This window comes from Coturnix japonica, chromosome 6, assembly GCF_001577835.2.
Source record: "Coturnix japonica isolate 7356 chromosome 6, Coturnix japonica 2.1, whole genome shotgun sequence".
Lineage (NCBI taxonomy): Eukaryota > Metazoa > Chordata > Aves > Galliformes > Phasianidae > Coturnix > Coturnix japonica.
In genome coordinates, this window is record NC_029521.1 from 6,157,530 (window position 1) to 6,181,117 (window position 23,588).

The 23,588-nt window shown below is 44.4% G+C and overlaps 1 protein-coding gene across 2 annotated transcripts in view; it reads right to left on the bottom strand.

Moving 5' to 3' along the window:
* The window catches only part of CCDC6 (coiled-coil domain containing 6), a 46,144-nt gene extending 24,475 nt beyond the window's left edge, over positions 1 to 21,669 (bottom strand). Inside the window, exons 1-2 of one of the 2 annotated variants that reach the window (XM_015866249.1) lie at positions 21,299 to 21,669; positions 4,665 to 4,814 (exon numbers count right to left, since the gene is read on the bottom strand). In XM_015866249.1, the coding sequence (XP_015721735.1) occupies positions 4,665 to 4,814; positions 21,299 to 21,616 (468 nt within the window). In that variant the 5' untranslated portion in view covers positions 21,617 to 21,669. The remainder of the gene's footprint in view (positions 1 to 4,664; positions 4,815 to 21,298) is intronic. The other variant, XM_015866250.2, reaches the window with a different exon arrangement.
* Between the last annotated feature and the right edge of the window lie 1,919 nt (positions 21,670 to 23,588).

Genomic DNA, 23,588 nt, shown 5'->3' on the forward strand with positions numbered 1-23,588 from the left:
ATAATGGTTAGAATGGTAAGATGACAGATACCTGCAGCTCTTTGTGAGAAACATCTGAAGATATACCTAATAGTCATGGACACAAGTCAAGAATGCTGTTCTTCCACAATGAAGACAACTTTCTAACAAGTTATATTTCATTAGTTCATTAATTCAACTCCTTTTGCTATTAACCTGCAGATAAAAAGATCTGTGAAGTATAGACTGGAAGATTTAAAGCAGAAATCCTAGTGTGGAGAGAGCACTAGACAAACAGGAACTGTTTGCAACACACAAAAGAATTTGGAGTTCACATGTATTTTCAGGGCTTCTCAGTATTTTAGTATATGAAAATTGAAACTGTAGTAAAGAATAAGCACTTTGAATAAACAAGTTCACTTTTTTTTTCCCCACAAGCCCCTGAAGCACATGGAAATTCCCATGCACTTGAGGAAGCCAGCTGGACTCGTATGATAGTAACTGAGCTTATCGTAGCCATTCTTAATTGAATGGCTAGGAAATCTTGTTAAATTGTCTAGTCAGTAATTAAGCCACTTCCTTTTCTGTGTGAGAAAACACAGAGCTGCTAAGAAAGATTTTCATTAGAACAAAAATTTGCATTTAGAGTTTTAAGTCAAAATACTGGTTTTGTTTTTGAGAATTAAAAGTTTGATGTTTCTCACTTCAGCAATGGAAATTTGGCTGCAATTAACTATTTCAATATCAACAAGATATCACTCAGTTTTACAGTTTTCTAAGTCCCTCTCCTCCCTCAGCAGCCCCTGTTTAAGTCTGAAGACAGCCAAAGAACACATAGAACAGGAAACATGCAGATGCCCAACTAGCACCAGGTGCTTGTGCCTGCATCTACCTTTGATTTGCTCAAAAAAAAAAAAACAACCAAAAAACCCAGACGCTTTTTTTCACCTAGCTACAGATTAAAGCCAAAGTCAGTTGCTGCAATCAGCTTATATTTAGTTAGCTGAATAAACTGTGCAAAAAAGGCACACTGCCAAAATCTCAGACTAGGGCCACATGCAGCTAAGATGATGTGTGAGGTTAGGGACTGCAAGCATTAGCAGGCGCTCCAGTGCGCCAGGCTGGACATGGCCCTATGAAGGTACATGAAACAAACCAAACAAGTACCTGACACCAACTTACCAAGTACTATTTCTTGATCTCATATCCTGTATATAAATGCAGTTATGTAATTCAAAACAAACTGAGTTGCAATTGCACAGTGTTGCCTGTTAAAACATTCTTTAAAGTTTGTGTGGAATTTGCGTCACATGGAAAGTGATAAGGTTTGCTTGTTGGATCTGTAGCTGCTGGGTAGCATCTATTAAACCTTACATTGGGAGCATGAACTGCAGCCAGAGGGCCACTCTAGCTAAACAGATGGCTAATAAGTCAAGTTAGAAGAGGTCACAATACATACAGCAATATTTTCTATTCTGATTCAATCATAAATACAGCAGGAAGTGAAATGACTCTTATTCAAAGTAGGAAGAAAATAGTGATAGCCCTCTCTCAAAACACATCTCAGTGATCACTCACACCTGGGTAAAACCCTCCTTCCCTTTCACTGCCTTTGATCAGAAAACAAAATGAACCACCACAAACCAGTGAGTGCTGAAACTCTAAGACTGAAAAACAGAATTGCTAACAATGAGACAGTACCCAATGGTAACATATGGATAAAGCTTTTACTTGGGAAAGAAGTGATTTTCCAACTTCTACACTGTATATAAGTACAGTAACAACTGTTTCCATATACACCTATAACTGCTAGCTAAGGAGAAGCAAAACATGTGATAGATTGAATCACCTTCAAAATATTTTCCTTATAGACCTTGAAATGCCCGTGAAAGCTGTAGGAGTGATATTGTGGGCATTTACACAAGATCAAAAATGGACTTAGGTTAACAGAGACAGCAAATACTTTGAAGTGAGAAGCAGGGCTTCAAACTGAAAGCTTAGCAGCAACAAGAGTGCATGTATTAGCTCAGGTACCTCATAAGCAGCTACAGTGATATTCTACTCTCCCTACAAAGATGCTTCCTGATACAACATAGGATGTCATCCACTGTAACTCCTTACTGTACTGCCTTGAGTCCTTAAAAGTTCCCCTTCCAAATAAAACCCAATAAGCAAATATTCATTTATCCCTCAGACTACAGCCTTGTACGCTGTCCTGAACACTTTATTTTTACTGTGTCAGCCCTTAAAATGTGTCGAATTCCTCCTCTGCTGCATGATGGAAGTCCTCTTCATTAACAAACTTGCACCATCAGTGAGCCTGCCTCCTCTTTACATACAGATGCACATCAAATCCACGACACTTGAGTTTACACTGCCAATTCAGCACTGCTTTTATTTACTTGCATCCTCAGGCTGATGCATGGTATATGGAGAGCAGGAAGGAAAATATCGTGTGCCAACAGACCTGTCAAGAATCAGACTTCCACAGGGTAGCTTTCAGTATAGCTTCCCAATTACTTAATTCCCCCTTAATTCAGCTATTATCTTTGGAAGTCATAACATTTTCATTTCAAGGACAGGTACTTAGAATAATTTGCATGTTCAAAAATGAAAGATAAGGAAAACTCTTTTTTTTTTTTATAAGGACTGCTAGACAATGTGCAGAACAATGGACTTCGTCAATTAAAGCAACATTAAAAATTAAATACTCTTTTGAGCAGCCTTTTTCACAACAGATGTGATTTTCAAGATTTACTTCCTTAAATCTCAAAACTACAACTCAACAACACATGTGCACAGCTGTAGGAATGGATCCTCCATCGAAACATTTGTGGTGGTACTCTGCCAAACATTACTACCATTCCCTAGTGATTAGGAAACAACAGCTCTACAAACACAAGGGTGCCAAACTTTCCAGAGATGTAACCTGGTAAATGACAATAAGGAGTAAACACATGGGAAAGTATAGTGGATTTATATAGACATTATTAAAACTGGACGTACAGATGCTCTCCCTCCCCTCTGCTTCACTTTATTTAGGAAATCAAAAATTGTGCTAATCCAAGAAAAATTAATAGGCAAAAGAATACATTTATCTATTGGGCTTGTCAAGTCAGTTAAAGCTAAGGCCACAGAAAGACAGTAGTGTTTTCTTGAGAACTCTTTCATGAAGAAATCAGTCTGGCATGCAGTGAATGTTTCAAATTTACCTTCTTCAAACAACACTGAAAACCTGATACAGCAGCATTTTATAGCAGCAGCACACATCATGCTGATCTGGGAAATTCACATTAGGCTATTAGTGAAGAGCACTGCAGCTCATGCTCTGGCAGACAGCTTTCACATTTAAAGCATGTTAGCATTCTGGGAGCTTGGTCCCAGTGCTGCTCTGAATGCCATGCATAAGCCCCAACAACTACGAAAAACAAAGGATTAAAAACCTGCTACCTGCATGCAAAGTCACTGTACGTGTTCAAAACCCTTCAGCCAAATCAAGTGTAATTCTTGCTTTTACTTTTAAAGCGTTACTTTGCTTAATGCAATGTAGCAGCAGCATGGCCGCAGGTAACATGGTTCTGTAACCAATTTCTATGTAGCCCTTTCAATCAAGCAACACTGTTCAATACAGCATTTTTTTCTTTAGTACAAAGCTTTTTCCATAGTATGTATGTCTTCAATTAGAAAAGAATACTAGATAACTTTTTTTTTAATGTTGATTTTGAGAGCAAATGTCTTACTCAGAAATGTTCTCATCAGTCCTCAGCCAGATTAATGGGAAACAGTACATATAATATTGAGGACATTTAACTTAACACTTAACATACTATGTGATATTAGGTATTAAACTAAGTCTTAGGACTGTCCAGTATGGAGGGTGGTCCAATAGATGGGATTAGCTCAAATGTTGTTTAGAAACAATACATTTCCTAACTGCAGGGCTACACGTGTCTCTCAGATCTCCAACTGCTGAATATAAGAAATTGTTACAACATACAGACAAGTTGTTCAAACTCAACTAATTTTCCATGACAAAGCTTGTACATAATCACATGAGAAGAGCCATGGTGGATCACACCTAACTTAGTGACCCTTCTTTATCAGAGGCCAAAACCAGGTTTTGCACACCTATCAGAACAGGGTAGATGCATAGAGAACCTCCCACAGATTCTCAACCACTCTCCACAAATTAGCACCATGGCTAATCAAAAGGTTTTTGCCATAAATTGTTCCAGCATCTGAAACTATTTTACTTTCAGCACCTAACATGTATTAGAGTTTTCATTCTAGAGAAGCAATTGTTTTAAGTAGATGGCTAAAACTTACAGTCTCCTGCCAACCTTCAAGCATCACTGCACAGTTCTGTATGTAAAGTTCAATATTCAGGGCTTGCTGAAATATCATGTAGTCCAGAAAGAAAAGTGTCCATCTCACTTTCAAAATTAACTGTTTTATAAGTTACATCTACTGCTTTGTATCTCTATTAACTTCTAGGTTCTCAATGTGCACAATTCAAGATGCAAATTGCACAGTAACATATTAAAAAAAACCAATACATCAAAAGCCAACCCACACTCACTGCACTTCTTGTACTTTGCTTTTATCAGATGTCTGCTTTACCACATTATGACCTGGCCACCTGACTGTCCTTAGACCAACAAGAACTCAACCACTCTGAGAGAGACACCAGAAAAGGAACCACTCACCTGCATCAATTTTCTTGAGAGCTCATTGGTGAGAAATTCCTCTTCCTTTTCATAGTTTACCGCAAGTGTTTCTTTTTCTTTTTGCAGAGCCTGAATCTTCTTAAAAAGAGTGTTACTGATGAATTCTTCCTCCTGCTCTGCCCTCGCTTGCTGTGAAATAAAGACAAAGTTTTAAGGAAAAAAGAAAGCCAGTTTTCACACTAAAAACTACAGCTATTCTGTTCGTCTTAATACTCCTTTCCTCCACCCTTCATCTTAAAAGCTTGTCCGTCCATCCTGGAGAACAGTGAGATGAATGTAAGCCCTGTTACCTCTTTCAGCAGATCAACAGATCACAGGTATTTCTAGGTTTCTTATGTACACTTAAACTTCATAAACAGAATATAGAAGTTATTCTTTTGGAAGTCTGCTCTAGAAAACCGCTAAAGGCATCTCATATAGGCAAATAACAGCCCACAGCTACAGATGGGTAAAGCCAACTCCTAATCACATCAGCAAAGCGCAATTAGCCCAGAAAAACAGAATGACACTACAACAGAATTCCCAAGCCACAACTTTCAACAAATGATACCACCCAGTGTTGAGTTTTTTCTTGTCCCTACAATAAGACCCATATCACATGAACTGCAGATCTGTGATTTGGCCTAAGTTTAATAAAATCACACCATCTTATAGCTTGCAATACATAAGGACTTGCTTAGCTTTATTTCAGGAAAATTTGATTGCAGAAACTTTAAGAAATAGGATCCAGCAGTATAACTGTTTAACTTTCATAATGCCCTGCCCCAAATATGGCAGAATAATCATCTCTTTATACATATTGCACGATGGAAAGTGCTTACAGGATTTCATTATGTCAGTGATCTTTTAACTGGAATGATGCATTCCCTAGTAGACCAAGAGGTAATTACTTAAGCAGAGACACCTTTCATGCCTACAAGAAAAGTTACTTACAAAGCATAACTGTCTGGAAAGCTGGTGGAATAAAAGGGACAACTGTAAATATCCCCAGATCTCCAATATCATAAAATCTAAAGCAGTGGTTTGGAAATCTTTCAATTGAGTCCTCCTCGCTTCAAGTCTTTCTCTTCACATCCTTACCAGGGCCTTCAGCATCTTCAATGCTTTCGTGCCATGGCCCTGACACATTATCAGCTCCCCTCTCCCTTGGCACAAGCCCAAACTGAGGAAAAAGACAGTAACAAGGGAGGAAAAGAAGCTCTGGCACAATTTGTTAGCTGAGGTCCTGCACAGCATCATCTCTCTAATGTTAGTGCATCTCACTGGCAGAGAACCACTCTTCCTGCATGTTCATTATGGGTTATCATTAGCCACATCATGACAATGTGAAGATAACCAAAAGCTCTAAAGAAATGTCAGATTACATCTCAGAATGCTGCAACACAAGGAATCTGACTAAAATCTCAACAACATCATTATCCCTTTATAAATGTAGCCTTACTTTGAGATACTAACAATGTTGTGCCTTCAGAGAAATGTCAGAACAGAGTAAACACTTCAAACTGCAAAGGTTCATTGTCCTCAAATTGTTAAAATTCATGTGTTCCCTTTCCAAAGTCATCCCCTCCTTTGTCTTCACGGCACAGATTCCTATTGCCAGCTTTCTGATGGTTCAAAGACAGTAAAAGGGAGGAAAACAGACCAAGTATACATAGAATTATATTAGAAAGCACTTGGTTTTAAAGAATCAAGGTACATCTACTTTGATTTCTCTCAATTTCTGACTTGTATAAAGGATGTTCTGCCCCTGCTTTGCACCCACCAAAACCCTTAAAATCATAATATTGCAGCGCTGTGCCAGCAAAGCCCTTCTCAGCCAGATGCTGGTGTTAAGTGGAGATGTGTGCTCAGCCAGGATACAGAGGGGCTGCACACACCCAGCCCAGCCCACAGCTCTGCCCCAACATCACATGCAAGCAGGCGAAAGATGAGCACAGACAGGGGGGACACCCAGACCATCATCCTTTCCCTTTCTCCTCCCATTTTTCTTTCCTGGATCAGCTTCCTGAAGTGCCTTACCACAGGCAGAGTCCTGGCACACAGAAATAAAGATGAACAGTTACAATTTAGGATCATTTAAGCTGCTCAGGAACAGCCCTGATGCCCACACTGGTGTGCAATCAGCAGGCTCAAAGCAAGAGCTGAACAAGATTATCTCTGCCTCCATCATACCAGCAATACATTTCTCAGCTGAACAATCTGGAAGCATACAAATCCCAGTGTAAACTGTAAGTTCCAGATATACATACATCAAGTCCTACTTAGTGGTCTGCAATTTCAACATTATCTATGAAGTAAAAAAATAAACAGACTACAGTTACAAAACCAGGTATAAAAAGAACAAAGTGTTACTCTATTTCTTCTAAAGCTACATACTTTCATTCTGAAACTTTCCCTTTATCTTGTTAATCGCTAGAAATAGTTTGGCTGTAACAAAATCGTTCGCGTTTATCTTAATATTGTCTGAAATCTATTAGTCATTTAGCCCACAGTCAAGATGATGTTTTATGGCAGTCAAAAAAAAAAGCCCACACACTGTTTCCTGCACAGAGTGTCACAGTAATATATATATATATATATTTGAACATACACGCATAGTTTCCATACAAATAATCTGCCTCTAAATCAGACATTTGCATTAAAATTTTTTGCTGATAGAATCAGCAAAAAAAAATTAATGAGAAAGAGCATGGAAATTAGAGACAGTGGGTGAGTGAGGGCACAGAGTTCACAATTTCTCTGTTACTCATGTTACATTCAACATCCATAAACAGCAAAAGCAATTCACTTCCTTCTGCATACCACCTTACAAAATAAAGCTCTAAAACACTGAGGGATACACTGGACCTAACAGCCTTTGGAAACCTGAATGTGCAATCTCCTTGCTGTGGAGATCTCCTGCAGAAACAGTCACGTCCACCTGTCTGCTGTGTCCCAACCTCCAGGTATGGCTGCATGTACTATAAGGTATTTTTATGCTTTCAGTTCTTCCTGTGTATGTATCTCTAGCAGGTCAAGAGCACACACAGCTACATTCCCCTCTGCCCACTTGTTTCTAGCTCCCACAGCAGCTTCTATATCCGATGGGATGCTCTCTTTCTGCATCACCAGACCAGATTCCAACCACTACTACAATGGCAATATTTTATGAACAGCAAAACCCTGGTTTTGTGATAGTTTAACAAAGCCAAATGACAGTGACAGCTGTCTACACTTCCTTCTCCTCTGAGGTTACTATTTCTGTAAGTTTCACACATCTTCCCAAGACCGCAAAGCCAAGTAAGGAAAAAGCAGGTTCAACATCACAGCTGAAAGATACTCCTTAGTAGAAGTACTAAGTACTCCAGTGCCACATTATCAGTGGTATGATGTGAACGAGGCCTTGCATTTTAATTTCAGCTCTTTCTTCAGATGCAATTGCAGGAATATGTGTTTCATGAATGGCTTGTCAGCCCTATACAGCCTGAGAGCTGGGTAGCAAAGAACCACCCGCCTCCACTAGCACCTGCAGTAGAGCTGGCACTAAGATTTCAAGGGATCTTGCTGGAGACAGCTTATCAAACACCATTCTGATCTAATTCATCCTTGAAGTTCTCCCATCTTTAAAGACAAGACCCACCACTGACTCTTTATCACTCATCCATGCAGAGAAGTTTCTGCTGGGTAACCCTAGGGACAAAATACACCTGCAGATGGAGCTGAAGAGCAATTCAACCTGCTGGCTGTATGCTTAAGAAACTCTATCTTCACCACTGAACATAGCCCGAAAGGTTGGGGGCAGCTTCAGGAGAGATGATCTCAGCTGCTGCGTGCGGTACACTGAACTAGAGCTGCCTCTTCACTGAGCTGCCTGTCCCGAGGTCCTACGAGAAAGCACGAAGAAGTGAGCAGGGTGTGAAGAGCAATAGGGCACAACAACACAATTTTAGAAATCTAATGTGTTCTCACAAAACAGAATTTAGGTTTCTCATTTGTGCTGTAGCACATACTTCACCACCACAGCCAACTCAAGGCACCTCTCTAGCCATGCTTTCTGGCACTAATTTCAAACAATACAGAAAACTCTAGGTCTACAAATGCAATAATTATCCCAATGAAACAATGATGTTCCTTTACAGGAGGAACTTTCACGCTGCAGCCCCCCTGGGCTGGAGCTCTTTATCGTATAAGCCCTTCAGCAGCACCTGAAACAATCACGCTGCATGCAGCATGCCTTTCAGACAAGGAGAAACACAAAGCACTGCAAACAATGCGCAAGGAAAAGACTGTTCTCCAGAAATGGAAGAAGAATCAGCTCAGAGATGATGGCTCACACTGCTGCAGCTGCTGTGGCCACACAGCAATGCACCCTATTTGTGGGGCCTGGGGGACAAGGAAGGCCATCGAAGCCCTCCTGTGCCACAGTTAGATACCTCTGCAGCTGGCTGCTCCTGTAGGCATAGCAGTCCTCTGCATCTCAAGTTCTGGGTCTCATTTGAGTGTGATTTCCTGTTTTATGTAGGGCAACCCCCCAGATCACTTCCTCACTTTCACTTCTGGCAGCTTTTACATTCTTTTTTCTTTCTTTCTTTCCCTTTTCATTTTTTTTCCCCTCCTCTTTTCCCACTTAAGTGAAATTTTCAGGAGTAATAGAGCTATCACATGTGCTACTTACAAAACAGATGAGTGGGAGAGGAAAGAAATGAATCAACATCAGATCTCAACCTATCAGCTTCAACTACTCTAAACATTACCTATCCTGTAACATTAAAGCCACAAACAGAACTGCCTCAAAACTAAGTTATTACATTTCAGCTATTCAGTAGTACCCCTCTGTAAGAGGAGGAAAAGAGCAATACAAAGCTTTTGTTACAATAATAAAGGAATACCTGTATGACGAGCCACTGTTTAAAGTGTTAAAATACAGTTCCCTTTAATCTTCACTTACTTACGGTTGGTAATTCTATTTTCCCTTCATCCCCTTGTACCCCTCTTGATGGGTTCAGCCAGGTTTTGGCTGAGCTGTGATTAGATGTTTCCAGCTACACAGCACCCATGCAGCCTCATGAGAAACTGTAAAAAATGCAGTTATGTTCAAGACCTGAGTGCATCCATGCTGTGCTTTGGAAAGCTACACAAGAAATAGCTCTTTAAAAGAGCCCTCAATATCAACTCCCTCACTGAAGGCAGAAGTTCAGTAGTATTCATGCACAGTAAATCTCTGAGCATCGCAATTCATTGTCTGGTGGTGTGCAATTCCATTCCACTTCAGACTTGCACATGCCTAATATTGCTTCCCTCCGTAGGTTGCTGCTGACCCCGTGAGAGTCCCAGCAACTGAAAGACACCAAGTGAAAGGAAAGGTTATGACAGCTGTTGTTTCATGAACATGGTAACACATAAAATTCAGGCATTTGGTTCATTACCCAAAACTTATGGGAAGCCATATGTAATTCATAATTCATACAGTGCAATTTAAAAGTAATTTAAATGGCTTTCTTCAAGGCATACAAAAATTAGTCTGTTCTTTTCAAGGGAGTTTATTTTATCAAAATAAAATAAAAATAAACTGGCCTTAAACAGTCAATTAAAAGATAGCTCTTGGAAAAGCTATTGTAATAAGAAAATATCAAGACAAGGTCCAGAAAGTATATCAACCTTCAAATAACTTTTACTTAGCAGCTTAACTGTGATCATGCACAGTTATGCAAAAGTCTTAATGTAATTAAAGACTACGTGGGCAGAAAGCTCCACAAAGGAAAGGCAGCAGGGCTGGACAGGTAAACTCTCAACATTTCCTATTTGGAGTGTTTAGGAACAGCACAGTTCACCAAAGATATAGTGACAGCGTGAATTTTTCAATCACTTGGCCATCCCCATGTGGAAGGAATGCTCGCCAACCATGAGGGCACAGTTGCAGTTTCCCATACCCAAGAGCTGTAAGCTGAGCTAACAGGAGCAACAGGCCAAGACAGGAATGACCCAGCAGGAATACTCCATGTTCTGGGAGCATGAAGCTCTGATTGAAGCTCCGCCTTGACTAAGACAACCAATATTGGCAATAAAGTTGCACTGTCAAAGCAAACATTGAACCAAAGCCTGAAAGCTCTCTACTAAAACTTTATTGATGACTGAAAGGTTTTTGCTTTAGTCTCAGACATCTGCTGGTGCTGCCATTTCACTGGTGAAATTTTTGGTAATCATGTGTGGCAAAGAGCTTTCTAGTTAATCAATACGTGTAAAGCAAATAGACTACAGAGGCACGTGGAACAGGTTTTGCATCTGTTCAGCCTCAGTATAAAAGCTGCTGAAAAATGAAATAAGGATACACATGTACATAGGTGAACCGATCCCCAACCAGACCTGTAGTTGTACTTCAGTCTGCCTGAGTTTTTGAACACGCAGCCTTCTGGATGGAGCAACGATGAAATGGTGGAGTAGGGGGAAAGAGATCCAACTGCATACGGCTACTGTTGGAGCGGATTTGGTCAGTTGTATTTGTTTGATTTATTTAAACTTATTTTTCACAAGCTGCATGATCATTAGAACTATCACCCTTTGGAAACGTTGTGATTTTATGTTTGATTTGCATCTAAAATACCCCAACTAAATGCAATCTGGTTGTGGTCAGGCTGCTCAGAAAGCAATAAAAAGCCAACACCAACTAGAATCCCAGCAATGCCACCACACAGTAGGACAACTTGGAAGACACGTAACTCTGCTGCCAATTGGTCCAACTACACTGTAACATGAAATGTCCAGCGCACAAAAATATAAGTAATGCTGCTTCTTAAACTAGTATCTTCTAAGTCCTTCTTTGCTTCTTTTTCTACTAGTGGGAAGTCACCGTTTATCTTTGATGCAGCTAAATATTAATTGCACAACACCCTGCCAATTAGAGCAGTCCTTATTGTTCACTCCTAAAGCTTCAGTGGAAGAACAAAACAGAAAGAAAACAAACAGAATAACTTCTAGGTGACTAATTTACTAAGCAGCTTCTTTTCACCCAGCTATGCATGTCAGTGCCATCAGGCACCGATCCATGTTTTAAAACAACAAACTTGTGCACAAAGTGCAAACACAGCACGCTTTTGTTAGAAGCTGCCACAGCCACTTCTCTCTTTGCAGGCACAGGAGTGCAAACAGAGAGGAGAGGCTGAGCAGCCAGCCCCTCTAAATCATCTGTGTCAATCCTACTTCACAGCTCATGTAAGTAAGGGCATAGATGTGGATATAAAACAGTTGGTCTTCTTCACTGGAGTAGATAACGGCCAAAGCATTATCCTGTCCCACCCCATTTCTCTAGGCAGACCAGACACTGCTCCCACACAGCATCCCTCTATGCAGTGCCTCTGCCATTTTCTTAATACCTCTATTGTTGGATTCTTGGTTTTGCTTTTTAAAATGCCTAGTTTCAATACAGCTTACATAGTCCCTAGGGATGGCCGTGTGCTTGCCCACACCAGCAAGGGGTGCCTGGTCACTCAACACAACCAGCCTCTGAAGAATGCTCCCTTTAAAGCCCCCCTCATTTCCTCATGCACACACTGGCTTTCTAGAAAAGCCATAATGTTACTGACATTAATCAAACCTCGTTCCAAACACGCACATTCACAAAGCTCACATCACATCATCCATCCCACAGTTAATGCGTACTAGCTCTAATTCCAACAATACATGTTCAGAACCCAGTGGACACAGGGTTTTTTTTTCTGTATAGTTTGGGTCTCTCATAGTACACACACCATAATACGTTAAAGTGCAATTGCTTTTCAGGCTTTCAAGACAACAGGTCTATTACATAGTGCAGGAGAAGACACTGAGGAAGATGAAGCATCCACATCCTCTGCTCTGCCTGTCTATAAGCAGAGATTTGCAGGATGTAAGAGAATGCAATCATCTTTGAATAATCACCCCATAAAGAATTGAAAAAGTCCATCTAACTCAGAGAAATAACCACATACATCTTTCAGGATATGCCTACACATGTTTCCATCCTTAGAGCAGGAACTTTCATTTAATATCTCACTTTTGAAACAAAAGGAGGTTATAGCCAGCACCTCATCGCCTACGAGGGCACTGCTTTTACCTAATGAATGGATTACTCAAAGCTGGATGTAGAAAACTTTGCCACAAATACAAAAAACACACAGTTTGAAGCTACTGGAAAAGCACTGATAAAAAAATACATTTTGCAAAAGTTATAGTAACTGCCTTTGCTGCTTGTCTCCGTTTACTTCCAAATAAAGTGGCAATCCCTCCACTACAAGCATAAACAAAGCTCTTCCCACATTTGCTGGAAGTAGAAATTGAACTCTATGGGACAGGATGAAGCATCATATAAGAGGCCACTAAACATTCCGTCTGACTTGATAAGAAAAGACCTCTGAGATCATCTAGTCCAACTCCCAACCCACCCCCACTGTGTCCACTAACCCACATCATGGTTAGCATCAACAACAATGAAGGAACTAAAAATCCCTTCACTTTAGGGCAACAAGCAGAAACATCACATTCTGAGGCAGTGCAGAGAATTAAAACACCTGGCCAAAGCTCACAGACAGCTGAAACGCTGTGAGGACACTTCAATCTACAGCACAGCTGAGGAGATGCATGTCTACCTCCTAAAGCTTACCCCAGCCTGAAAAGCAGATCACGTTAGCAAGGCCTTATGCCAAGAGCTTCTCCCTTGGTTGGAGCTGCAACAGAAGACACAAAGATGCGGAGGACTCCCAGGAACTGCCAGGACTGTCACTATAGGCAACAGTTAGCCTACAATTTTAACAGGGAGGTTGAAAAAGTTACAGGCACAAATGTCACAATTAAACACCGATTCAATGTTTCTGCTAATAAATTGCTAAGCCAAGGAGCCCCTATAACCCCCAGACATGAAATCTACCCATCACTTATGCTGCAGCCTTTCTCACTTAGACAGTTGCCTATTTACTTTGGAATAGTGTACCTCAATGGTCTTGCCTTCATCTTTACTCCTTTTTTTTCATCCCATATACTCAAACAGGACCATAACAGTCCCTCCAATTAGAGCTCCAACATCCCCCTGGTCAGCCAAGCAGCAGCCCTTGACTAAAGATGAAAAACTCAAGGCCTCATTTTGTCAGTGTCCCCCAGCTGCTGCTTTGGACGCAATATATCACAGCAGTATTTTCTCATCCTGATCCATAGGAACTTGTTCTGTATTTTCCTTTCCACCTCTCTTGTAGAACACTCATTGTCTCTTCCACTCCTTCTGTTCAGATATGAAAACCTGCACAAGATGCAGTTTGTACATTTTGTCCCTACCACTCTCCTCCTCCTCCAGTTTTTCTTTCTTTCTTTTTTTTTTTTTTAAACCAAGTAAGGCAAAAAAGGATTCACCCCTTGCTCTGCTGCTAAATTCAGTATCTTCCTCCTACCCCCAAGCATAAAAAAGAGCAGCAAACAACTGTTTCTCTCTGCTGCTCTTAGCAAGCTATGTTGCAGTGCATCAGATACGTACTGCTAACAAACTCTGCTCCTCTGGAAGAGCACTTTCTTACTCCTTGCTGCACATTTCAAGAACACATCATGGTAAATTTGCATCATATCCTTCTGCATCTCACACACCGAGCTCACTGACCAGCTCTGTTTGCAGCAGCATGGACTCACCACAGAATCACAGAATGACCCAGGTTGGAAGGGACCTCAAGGATCATGTAGTTCCAGCCCCCCTGCCTGGCAGGGCCACCAAACATACACAGTTACTAGATCAGGTTGCCCAGGGCCCCGTCCAACCTGGTCTTGAACACCTCCAAGGACGGGGCATCCACAGCCTCCCTGGGCAGCCTGTTCCAGGGCCTAACCACTCTCCTAGTGAAGAACTTCCCCCTAACATCCAACCTAAATCTTCCCTCTTTTAACTTAAAACCATTTCCCCATGTCCTGCTATTGTCAGCCCTTTCGAAGAGTTTACTCCCCTCCTGGGAGTAAGTTCCCTTCAGGTATTGAAAGACCACTGCATGTGTCCTGTGGTCTTAAGAGTCTCTACCTGAAATTCCACCCAAGCACCTTATGAGCTGCAGCGTGATGACACAATCTTTTGTTGAAATCATTAGCAGCTGTGTAAGCCTGCTTAACACACCTGCCTTGCACACAGCAGTGTTATTTCCTCATGTACCACAAGGAGTTTTAGCATTAGCAGGCTGCAGATGAAAATATGCCCACCACACACCTACACCCAGGACTGAGCACTTAGGAACTAACTCCAGTATTAACTGAAGTCGATATCAGCAGCAGGAGGAAACAATCAATGAAGGCAAGTCAAATGAACTAATAAGTGAAAGACAAGCAAAGGCCAAGTCACTGCTCTAAATGAAAGACTTAGGAAGCCAGATTTCCTGCACCCTTTGAAATCAGCAATAAAGATCAAACTCTACAGCACTCAAAACTGCAAATAAAATGCAGTACACAACTTCCAGGAGCTGAAAATCACCCCAAGGTTTTGTCCATATTAGCTTTCCAGAAATGGAATTAGCAATAGGGAACCTGGAGAAAAGACCAAAGCTTTACCCTACCACTCAAAGCAACAGCTGTGTAGCATACAGGGATATTTGTTTCCTGTGAAAGCAGAGCTACACTAAGAAAGAAGGGCTGTTAGTCTCAGTAAATGCTCAAACCTGGCAATAAGCTGTGCTTGAAAAAACTCACTGCAAACTGTCTGACACAGAAATGAACACCACTTTGATGAGAAGGTTCATTTAAAAGGAGAACGCACATGCACAATGGGAAGCTTACAGAAACAACAAGGACTTAGCATTATTAAAGATTCCCAAATCCTCTCTCCAATCACAGCTCTTACTTCGCTTCCATCCCAAAGTAATTCAAAGCAATATACCAACATTACTACTGATTGAAGACCCTCCACCATTATTCAGCAAATCAACACCAATAAAGTAACGGGTAAAGAAGCAGAACTGTTGTGCAACCTTTCTAAGCAAGCAAGACAAAGACGGTTATCAGTTTGGTGCCAACTCAATGGCAATACTGAAAACAAACTCAGTGTAAGGAGGACAGAAACGTCAGGAGAGCTATTTGGCGTGGTTTTATAGGGAACAAGTCCTGGCGGATAAGAACAGATTCATCATTCAGCCAAAGCCTATTTGTAGTAAAGATTACTGCACAGGTGTAAGACATGTACATGGTGCCCATAAGATTGTATTTATAATAGCAATACAATAATCAAAGTACAGGCAGAATTCCAAAGTGGCTTACAGACCTTACAAACACTTGTCAGTAGGAGATGTCTAACGCAATTTCACACCAACATGCACTAAGCATGATGCTGATTAAAACACTGACTGTATATCACTCTTCATTAAGTCAATTCTGACAAACTCCAGGAGACCAAGATTGCAAGTGGGTAAAAAAGGCTCATTACCAACCCCATAAATGAAGGGATTCTCCTCAGAGAATGGACATGGAGCACTGGCCTCATCAGCAATGCTGCAGCACAAGTACTGCTCCATAAGGTCCATCAAGGCCTGATGATACAAGATGAAAAAAACAAAAGCTGTCAGCTCCAAATGAAGCTCTTGGATACAGCTGGACAAATTTGGAGCAGGAAAATGTGTTCAGCCTAGACCAGCGCATCATATAGCCACAACACATTCCAGCACATTGGACTTCCAGCATCTCAGAGCCTGACAGCTTCTTTCAGTAGTGCCAGCAGCTGTGCACAAGGACCAAGCGGCAGCAAGTGGTACCACACCTTCCCATTAGCATCTACTACCTTAACCTAAGGGTCACGAACAGTAACAAAGTCCATCACGAAGCTTCCTTCTTCCTCTACAGATTTCTGCAGAAGCTCAACAGAAACTTCTTAAGAAGGCAGCAAACACAGTGTTCAAATACAAGACAGTTGTTTCCTCTACATCTGCTCTTCATGAATACATTTGGAGTTTGTAAGGGTGGCTGATATAAAGATGTTGACCAAGATGGTGGTAAATAGTCAAAGGTTATTAGCAAAAGAAAACTCACCAATGTTGATGCTTTGACCCAATAGCTGAGGCAGTCTCCGCTGGGGAGTGATCTCCAAGAGATGCTGCCTCAGTGGTGATCAGCCCTTAAATGAGGTCACAGAGGAGGTGGAGTCCAAGTCCACCCCTTCAGGGAGCACAGCTAAATTACTCTCACCTGTGCTCCCACAGCTGACCCAACACTTGCCTCAGCTGATTAATCAGAGGTTCAAGCTGTGATTTCCCATACAGAGTTCCATTGCACATTAATTTGCTAATCTCAGCAAAGATGTTGTCTTCACTCCAAGAAGCCAAAAGTCAGAACTGAGCAATGCGGTTGGATCTGAAAGCTGTGAGGGCACTCTTATCCCTACAGAAGCCACCACAAAACAGCAGAACCCAGATTCAGAACCCCCCTTTTTCACACTTGCAACAACTACTTTAAAACAAAGCGTAAATAGCAGACTTTACAAGTACCTCTGCTAAACATTCACCTCACTTTCTCAATTCACTTTGTACCTTCTAACCGCTTTCCTCCCTTTGCCCTTAGCTGAGCACCTTCCACAGGTTCATGTTTTTATGTGGTCTGTTCCGCTTTTTCTCCTACCATTCATATTCTGTACTGAGAAAGCATTCTGCTTTGAAACTCCAGTTCCATCTGCAGGAGAGTACCCTTTGCAGAGGATTTTCACCAGTACAGCACACATGAACTTCCCCAAACTACCTCTCCAGGCTGCCGTTTTCCACTAAGAACCACAGCAGCATATCGCTGTGCACACACATCCCACCACACACTTCCTTGAGAACAAAATGCACAAATCACATCTATTTCCAGCATCTAAATCTGGTTGTTTACCGAGAAAACTGTAACAACTCGGCAATACCACAGAAGATTTTGCCAATCTGTAAGTCACAGAAAACCTGCCTGTTAGCAGGAGATGTCTGTTATTGGAAGCGGTGAATTTCCCCAGAATTGTGACTAAAACAAGGAAATGAGAGTTGAGTAAGCCTTTTTCTTCCACTGTTTCTCCCAGCTTGCAGAAGCCTGTCTACACTGCAGTGCAGAAATTCAATGGAGACTGTGAAGCCAGGAGATGCAGCTGCCCTCTGCTAACACTCAGTATATAAACAAGGTCACATTCAGCCCTGAGGTGCAGGCCTAGCTGGAGGGACAAGGGCAGCAGAGGCTCCCACACTGCTGCTCACAGCTTGCAGCACAGCAGCCCCAACACCTGTGCCTCTGAACATCATGGAACTCACAGCACAACAGCAGGGTGTTCACCCAAATAGCCCTGACGTGGTACTCACGCCATCAGCATTTGGGATCAGTCATCTCCATCTCAACCAATGGTCCTTTGGGTACCCACATACCTCCCTATGGGATTTCTAGGACTCTTTCTTTCCCTGCAAAGCAAACTGGGTGGAAGAAAGGAAAGCTGTTCTCAGAAAGTCTATGTTACAGTATTAAAACTGCTACATCTGGCACCCTGTAATAGGAATGTTCTCAAATGGAGAGTACTCAAATACACTACCTTTACATCAGTTAGAAAAAATAAATGCTAGACTAAGGCTCACTATACTTTATTTCCCTGATGCTACAGGAAATGCCTGATTACACCAGGTCAATTCACGTGAGGTAAATGACCGAACCTAACACCCAAGGGGAAGCACGTACGTACCTGCAGGAATTGGACTGAAACGGGTTTTGTAATGAAAAGCAGCCTGCTTCTATGAGGCCTGTCAAGTAGAAAGAACAACAAAAGCAAAATGCTTCGAGACTGCATGGCTTTCACTGAGCCAACTTTGTGACATCAAACACTGGAAGGCAAAAACCAACTAATGAAAGGAACAAACCCAAGTTGTTCTTCTGACTTCAAAACAAGCTCCCTGACCTGGACAAGCTCCTTCTCCCCCCAGGTTTGCACGTACTCTGCTTTCACCAGAGCAGTTGTGCTGTCTCAGAGTTGGTTCACCAAGTGTGACATTTCCTTGCAGACCTCGCACCAAGAAACGAAGGAAGTGCACACAGGAACTCCACTTCTGATAGCACATGTAGCACAGTAACCAAAAGTAATGACTTCACAAATGCATGGCTGCTAAGATTTTCAGACTTTTCCCAACCTGAGCACCATTCTTTCCATTTTCTAAAATAGATCGTACTGAAACATACAATGCAATCATATAATTAAGGATTGCTAAATACATGCAAGCAAGTGAACTCAGCTATTTCTTTTTATACTTACTCTTGTACTCCAGATAACACTTCAGATCTCCACGCTCTCCTCACTGAGTGCCTCCCCATGGTAATTACCAATAACAGCAGGTCAGATCAAATGATCATGTGTATTTATTTAACACCATAGCATGCAAATCCTCTGCATTTCAGGGTGCAGAAAGGAGCAGAGCTTGCACAGCTTTTTGGAAACACACTTAGTTCAAGCAAGCTTTACAGATTCCAGCATTAAACCAGCATCACAACACAAGAGAAGAGAAGAAAAAGATTGCTTTCTATCTGCTGAATCTTAAAGGGAAAATATCCATAACCAGAAAAGAAGTTGGAGGGAACTAATTAAAGCACAGTGTCAGTGCAGCACAAGAGTTCAGAGGAAGGGGTGGCGAAAGGCTGGGATGATGATGGGTCACACAGCCACGAGCGTCACCTCCACCTACTGCACACAGCTTGCATCATCTCACCTGCACTTCTGGCTACCTGTCGGTTCCACTCGAGCTTCACAGCTCATCCTCAGCCAACGATACAAATCGAAGCTGATCCGTGAATGCACAGCGCCTACAGCAGGAAGCGGCTGTGCCGCAGTGCCCACACTGCACAGCAGCGAGGACTGTAGGAGTACCACCACAACGGCTTACCATCACAATGGGGAAAAGCAGAAAACTTTGCATTTCATGACATTTCCATGTAAATGGAGCACATTTTGGCGTTTAACAAAGCTCAGCTCCGATCGCTTTCATACTCGGAGCAACAAAGTATTCTGACTGCAGATCTGTTTACATTAAGGACTATGTAAATCGCAGCACAAAGTCTGCTCTGCATTCAGGATTTTGTCGCTTGCTGAATTAGAAGCAGCTCGCTCAGCTATGCAGAGCAAAGGCAGTGTCTGCTCAGGAGACACTAGGCAGCCTACAGGTTGCTGTGAAAGTCTACCACCTTTCTCTCTTCAGCCAAGACGTCAAGAAAGACACAGATGGTTTCAGATTTAAGAAGACGACTCCCTTTTTCCCCAGTGAAAACCTAAGGTAATCAGTCCCTAGAGAGAGCACAAAAGGAATGTTAATACACAGGAACTTGTTTACAAACAGCCCTACACCTACCAGGGGTTCAGACAGATGCCATGTCTTTCTAACAAGCAGAGAGAAAATGTCTGACTGACGAGATGTCTTAGCCCCTTCCAGCACTGAAGGCACTTCACCGCTGCCTAATTAAGGCTCATTTCTCTTCTCGTAAAGTACTGACAAAGCACATGTTTCCCCAGCCGGCACTATATTTGTCATCCTTGAATAAATTACTTTGTATTGTGCTTCACGCACTCTTCCGGCCCACATCCTGCTACTAGCACTATTGGGAACAGAGGAGGGGTCTGCCTGCGTGAGCTCCACATCCCATTCCATTGCTAGATGTATGGCAACAAACCGCTCATCAATCCAACCGCTACAAGCCGGTGGGTGAAGCAGCAGATCACAGAACCACAGAATGAGCCGGGTTGGAAGGGACCTCAAGGATCATGTAGCTCCAACCCCCCTGCCTGGCAGGGCCACCAAACATACACCTTTACTAGATCAGGTTGCCCAGGGCCCTGTCCAAGATGGTCCCATTCCAGATGGGAATGAGCACTTGCAGGTGGGATGCGGAGTCTTTACTGCAGCTCTGCTCGCACCAGCGAGGGCTGCAGGGCAGCACAGCCCAGCCCAGCCCAGCCCAGCACAGCACAGCACAGCACAGCATAGCACAGCCCAGCACAGCCGGCACCACCTCCAAGCAGCCCCCCCCGCTGCCCGGGCTGCCCGCACACCGGCCGTGGCCATTGCAGCCCCCAGAGCAGCAGTGACGGCTGAGATAGCGCAGCCAGCCCGACACAGACCCCAGACGCCCCACCGAAGGGGAAGGAAACCGTGTCATGTGGGTTACATTTTCATACGTATTTTGCCGAGGACTGCCGCAAAGTGAAGAGAAACTCATTTCTCCTCCCGGTGCGCTCCCTCACGGCTGTTAGCCCTGGTCGCAGGGCAGCTGTGTGGCACCTTTCAGACGGTGCTGAGAACCACAAGGAGTTCAGGCGATCGGACGCCACCCGCAGCTCTCGAGGTTCGGTCCGCCCGAGGAGCCGGCGGTTCGGCACGGCCCCTCCGCGCATCCCGCCCGCTCCGAGAAACTTCGTGCCAACCCTCGTCCCGTCAGGGCGCCCTCGGGCCCTGCCCGCCCTACACCCTCCGTCCCCCGTTGGCCGCGTAGCGCGGCTCGGGGCCGGGGCTCTCGGCTCACGACGGCGCCGCTGCCTCCCTGCGGCCTCAGGGCCCGCGGCGAACCCTGCCGTGGCGGTGCCCGCTGTGTCTCGGGGCAGGCCGAGGCCCGGCCGCTCGCGGAGCCCCGAGGCCCGGTGCCGCCCCGCCGCCCCCTCCCGCACTCACGATGGTGACGCTGGCCTTGCGCAGGTCGCGATTCTCCTCCTGCAGCGCCTTGCACTTCAGCTTGTACGTCTCCAGCTCGATCTTCAGCACCTTGTTCTCCTGCTGCAGCGAGGCCAGCCGGTTCGTCAGCTCCTCCAGCCGGAACGGCGAGATCACGATCCCTCCCGCCTTGCCGCCGCCCGCGCTCCCCGAGCCGCCGCCGCCTCCTCCCGTCCCCGCCGTCGCCGTGCCGCCCGCCGCCAGCGCTCCCGCCGCGCTCCCTCCTCCCCCGCTGCCGCCGGCGCCGTCCGTGTCGCTCTCGCTGGCGCTGTCCGCCATCGCCGCCGCTCCCGCCGCCGCCGCGCCGCCAGGCGAGCAGGGGGCGGCGCCCGCCGCGCTCCGCCGCCGCCCCGAGCGCCGAGAGCGGCCGCCGCTCGAGCCGCCCGCCACAGCGCCCCCTGGAGGAGCCGCCCGGCGCAACGCCAGCATCGGGGGCGGCCCCGGGGGGATCCCGCGGGCGGAGCGGCCTAGAGGCGCCCTGTGAGGAGCCCCACAGCATCGGGGGGAACCGTCACTTCTGACTTTAGAGTCAGGCATCAGTGCTGACTGAAACATTGCCCCCTGGAAAGGCTTTTAAATGGAGCACGTTGTTTAAATATTCAAACAGTTGTGACTATGGCTGAGTACGTGGCAGAGCAATACCCAGCGCTCAGACCTGGGAGCTTCATTTACACACAATTGAAACAACAGAACCCCCTGTTTTATAAAGAAACACATATATACAATATACACAACACAAGAAATGTTCCTCGGGGATCTCGCTTTTCATTGTACATGGAGGCAAAAGGTAGCAAGAGTTCCTTCAGAGCTACTGAACAATCAATGATAAACCCAGGCAATGCTGTTAACTAAGCACGGTGCCTCCAGAACTGATTTGTCATCATCATTCATTCCGGTCAGGGAGCAGGAGAGGAAAGTGTTGCTCCCTTGGACATGGCTCCTGGAAAACGAGTCTCAGAGGAAAGCACGCTCCTTGGAAATAGCATCACCCTGGAAACAGATCTAAGGACATTCCTTCCACTTTATTCAGCGTGGGGCTGCTGCAGGCTGCCTTCCGTGCACGTCTGCTTCGCACTGATGCGCCTCGATGACTTCAGCTGAACTTCATCACGATGATGACACCAAAACGCTCCGCATCTCATTCTCATGCTTCGCATCTTGAGTGTGAGGTCGTGGCTTTGCAGGCTGTTGCGTTTCTCTGCTTTCTTCAAGGAGCTCTTTGGGAGCTGTGTGGCCCAGCAGTGAGCGTTGAATGCTGGAGTGAGCTCCAGCAGGGCCTGCAGTGAAAACTCTTTAGAAAGAGGGGGGGAAAAAGCACCTTAATCTCATCAGCCTCCTGCCTGATTGTTTGCCAGAGTTTTAAGCGTTTTCCTCAGCCAGATCAGATAACTCCCAGGGACCAGAGAAAGAGGAGGAAAATTCCTTGCTGGAAAAGCTGATTTACATTCAGGCTGGTTTTCTGACATGCACAAAGCTGTATGCTGTTACTGGAATAGACTTCAGCTTCGGTATTTCACTACTGGATGCTGTAAGATGATTTGAGATGAAGATCGGTTTGTAATCTGATAACTGGAGTCTGGATTGCAAAGCATGCCACAGCTTGCCTGGGCAACTTTAATAGCACAAACATCTAAATCAGGCAGGAAACCAAACCACAGCCAGTTTGGTGGTTATTCCCTGGGGCCAGAAGGCGTAACACAGCCGGGTTCCTGCAGTGCTGCTGATGGAGAGCTGTGCCAGAGCAGGCGGGGATGAAAGAGGGAAGCATCGTGGCTATGCTGGACTGGGGGCAGTTTCTGCATCTCATCTCTCACACTTCAGACTCGACTTTCCCAGCCTGCTCTGAGTCTGTATCTGTTGCTGGACAGTGCAGCAGGTTTACTTTGCCTGACCCAGCCCAGCATGAGTGCAAAGCTGTGTCCCAGGAGCAGCATCTTCAGCTGGGACACACACACCCTGTGCGGTAGTACAGCCCTGTGGGCACAATGGCGTGGTGCACCCAGGTGGCTCTGGGGCAGCCAGCAGCAGGGTACTGGCCTCTCTCTGGCTCATGGAGCCACCATGCCTCATAGAATCATAGAATGGTTTGAGTTGGAAGGGACCCCAAGGGTCATCAAGTTTCAATCAAGGGCCACCGACCTCCAGATCTGGCGCTAGAGCAGGTTGCCCAGGACCCCATCCAACCTGGTCTTGAGCACCTCCAGGGCCAGGGCATCCACAGCCTCCCCGGGTGACCTGTGCCAGCACCTCA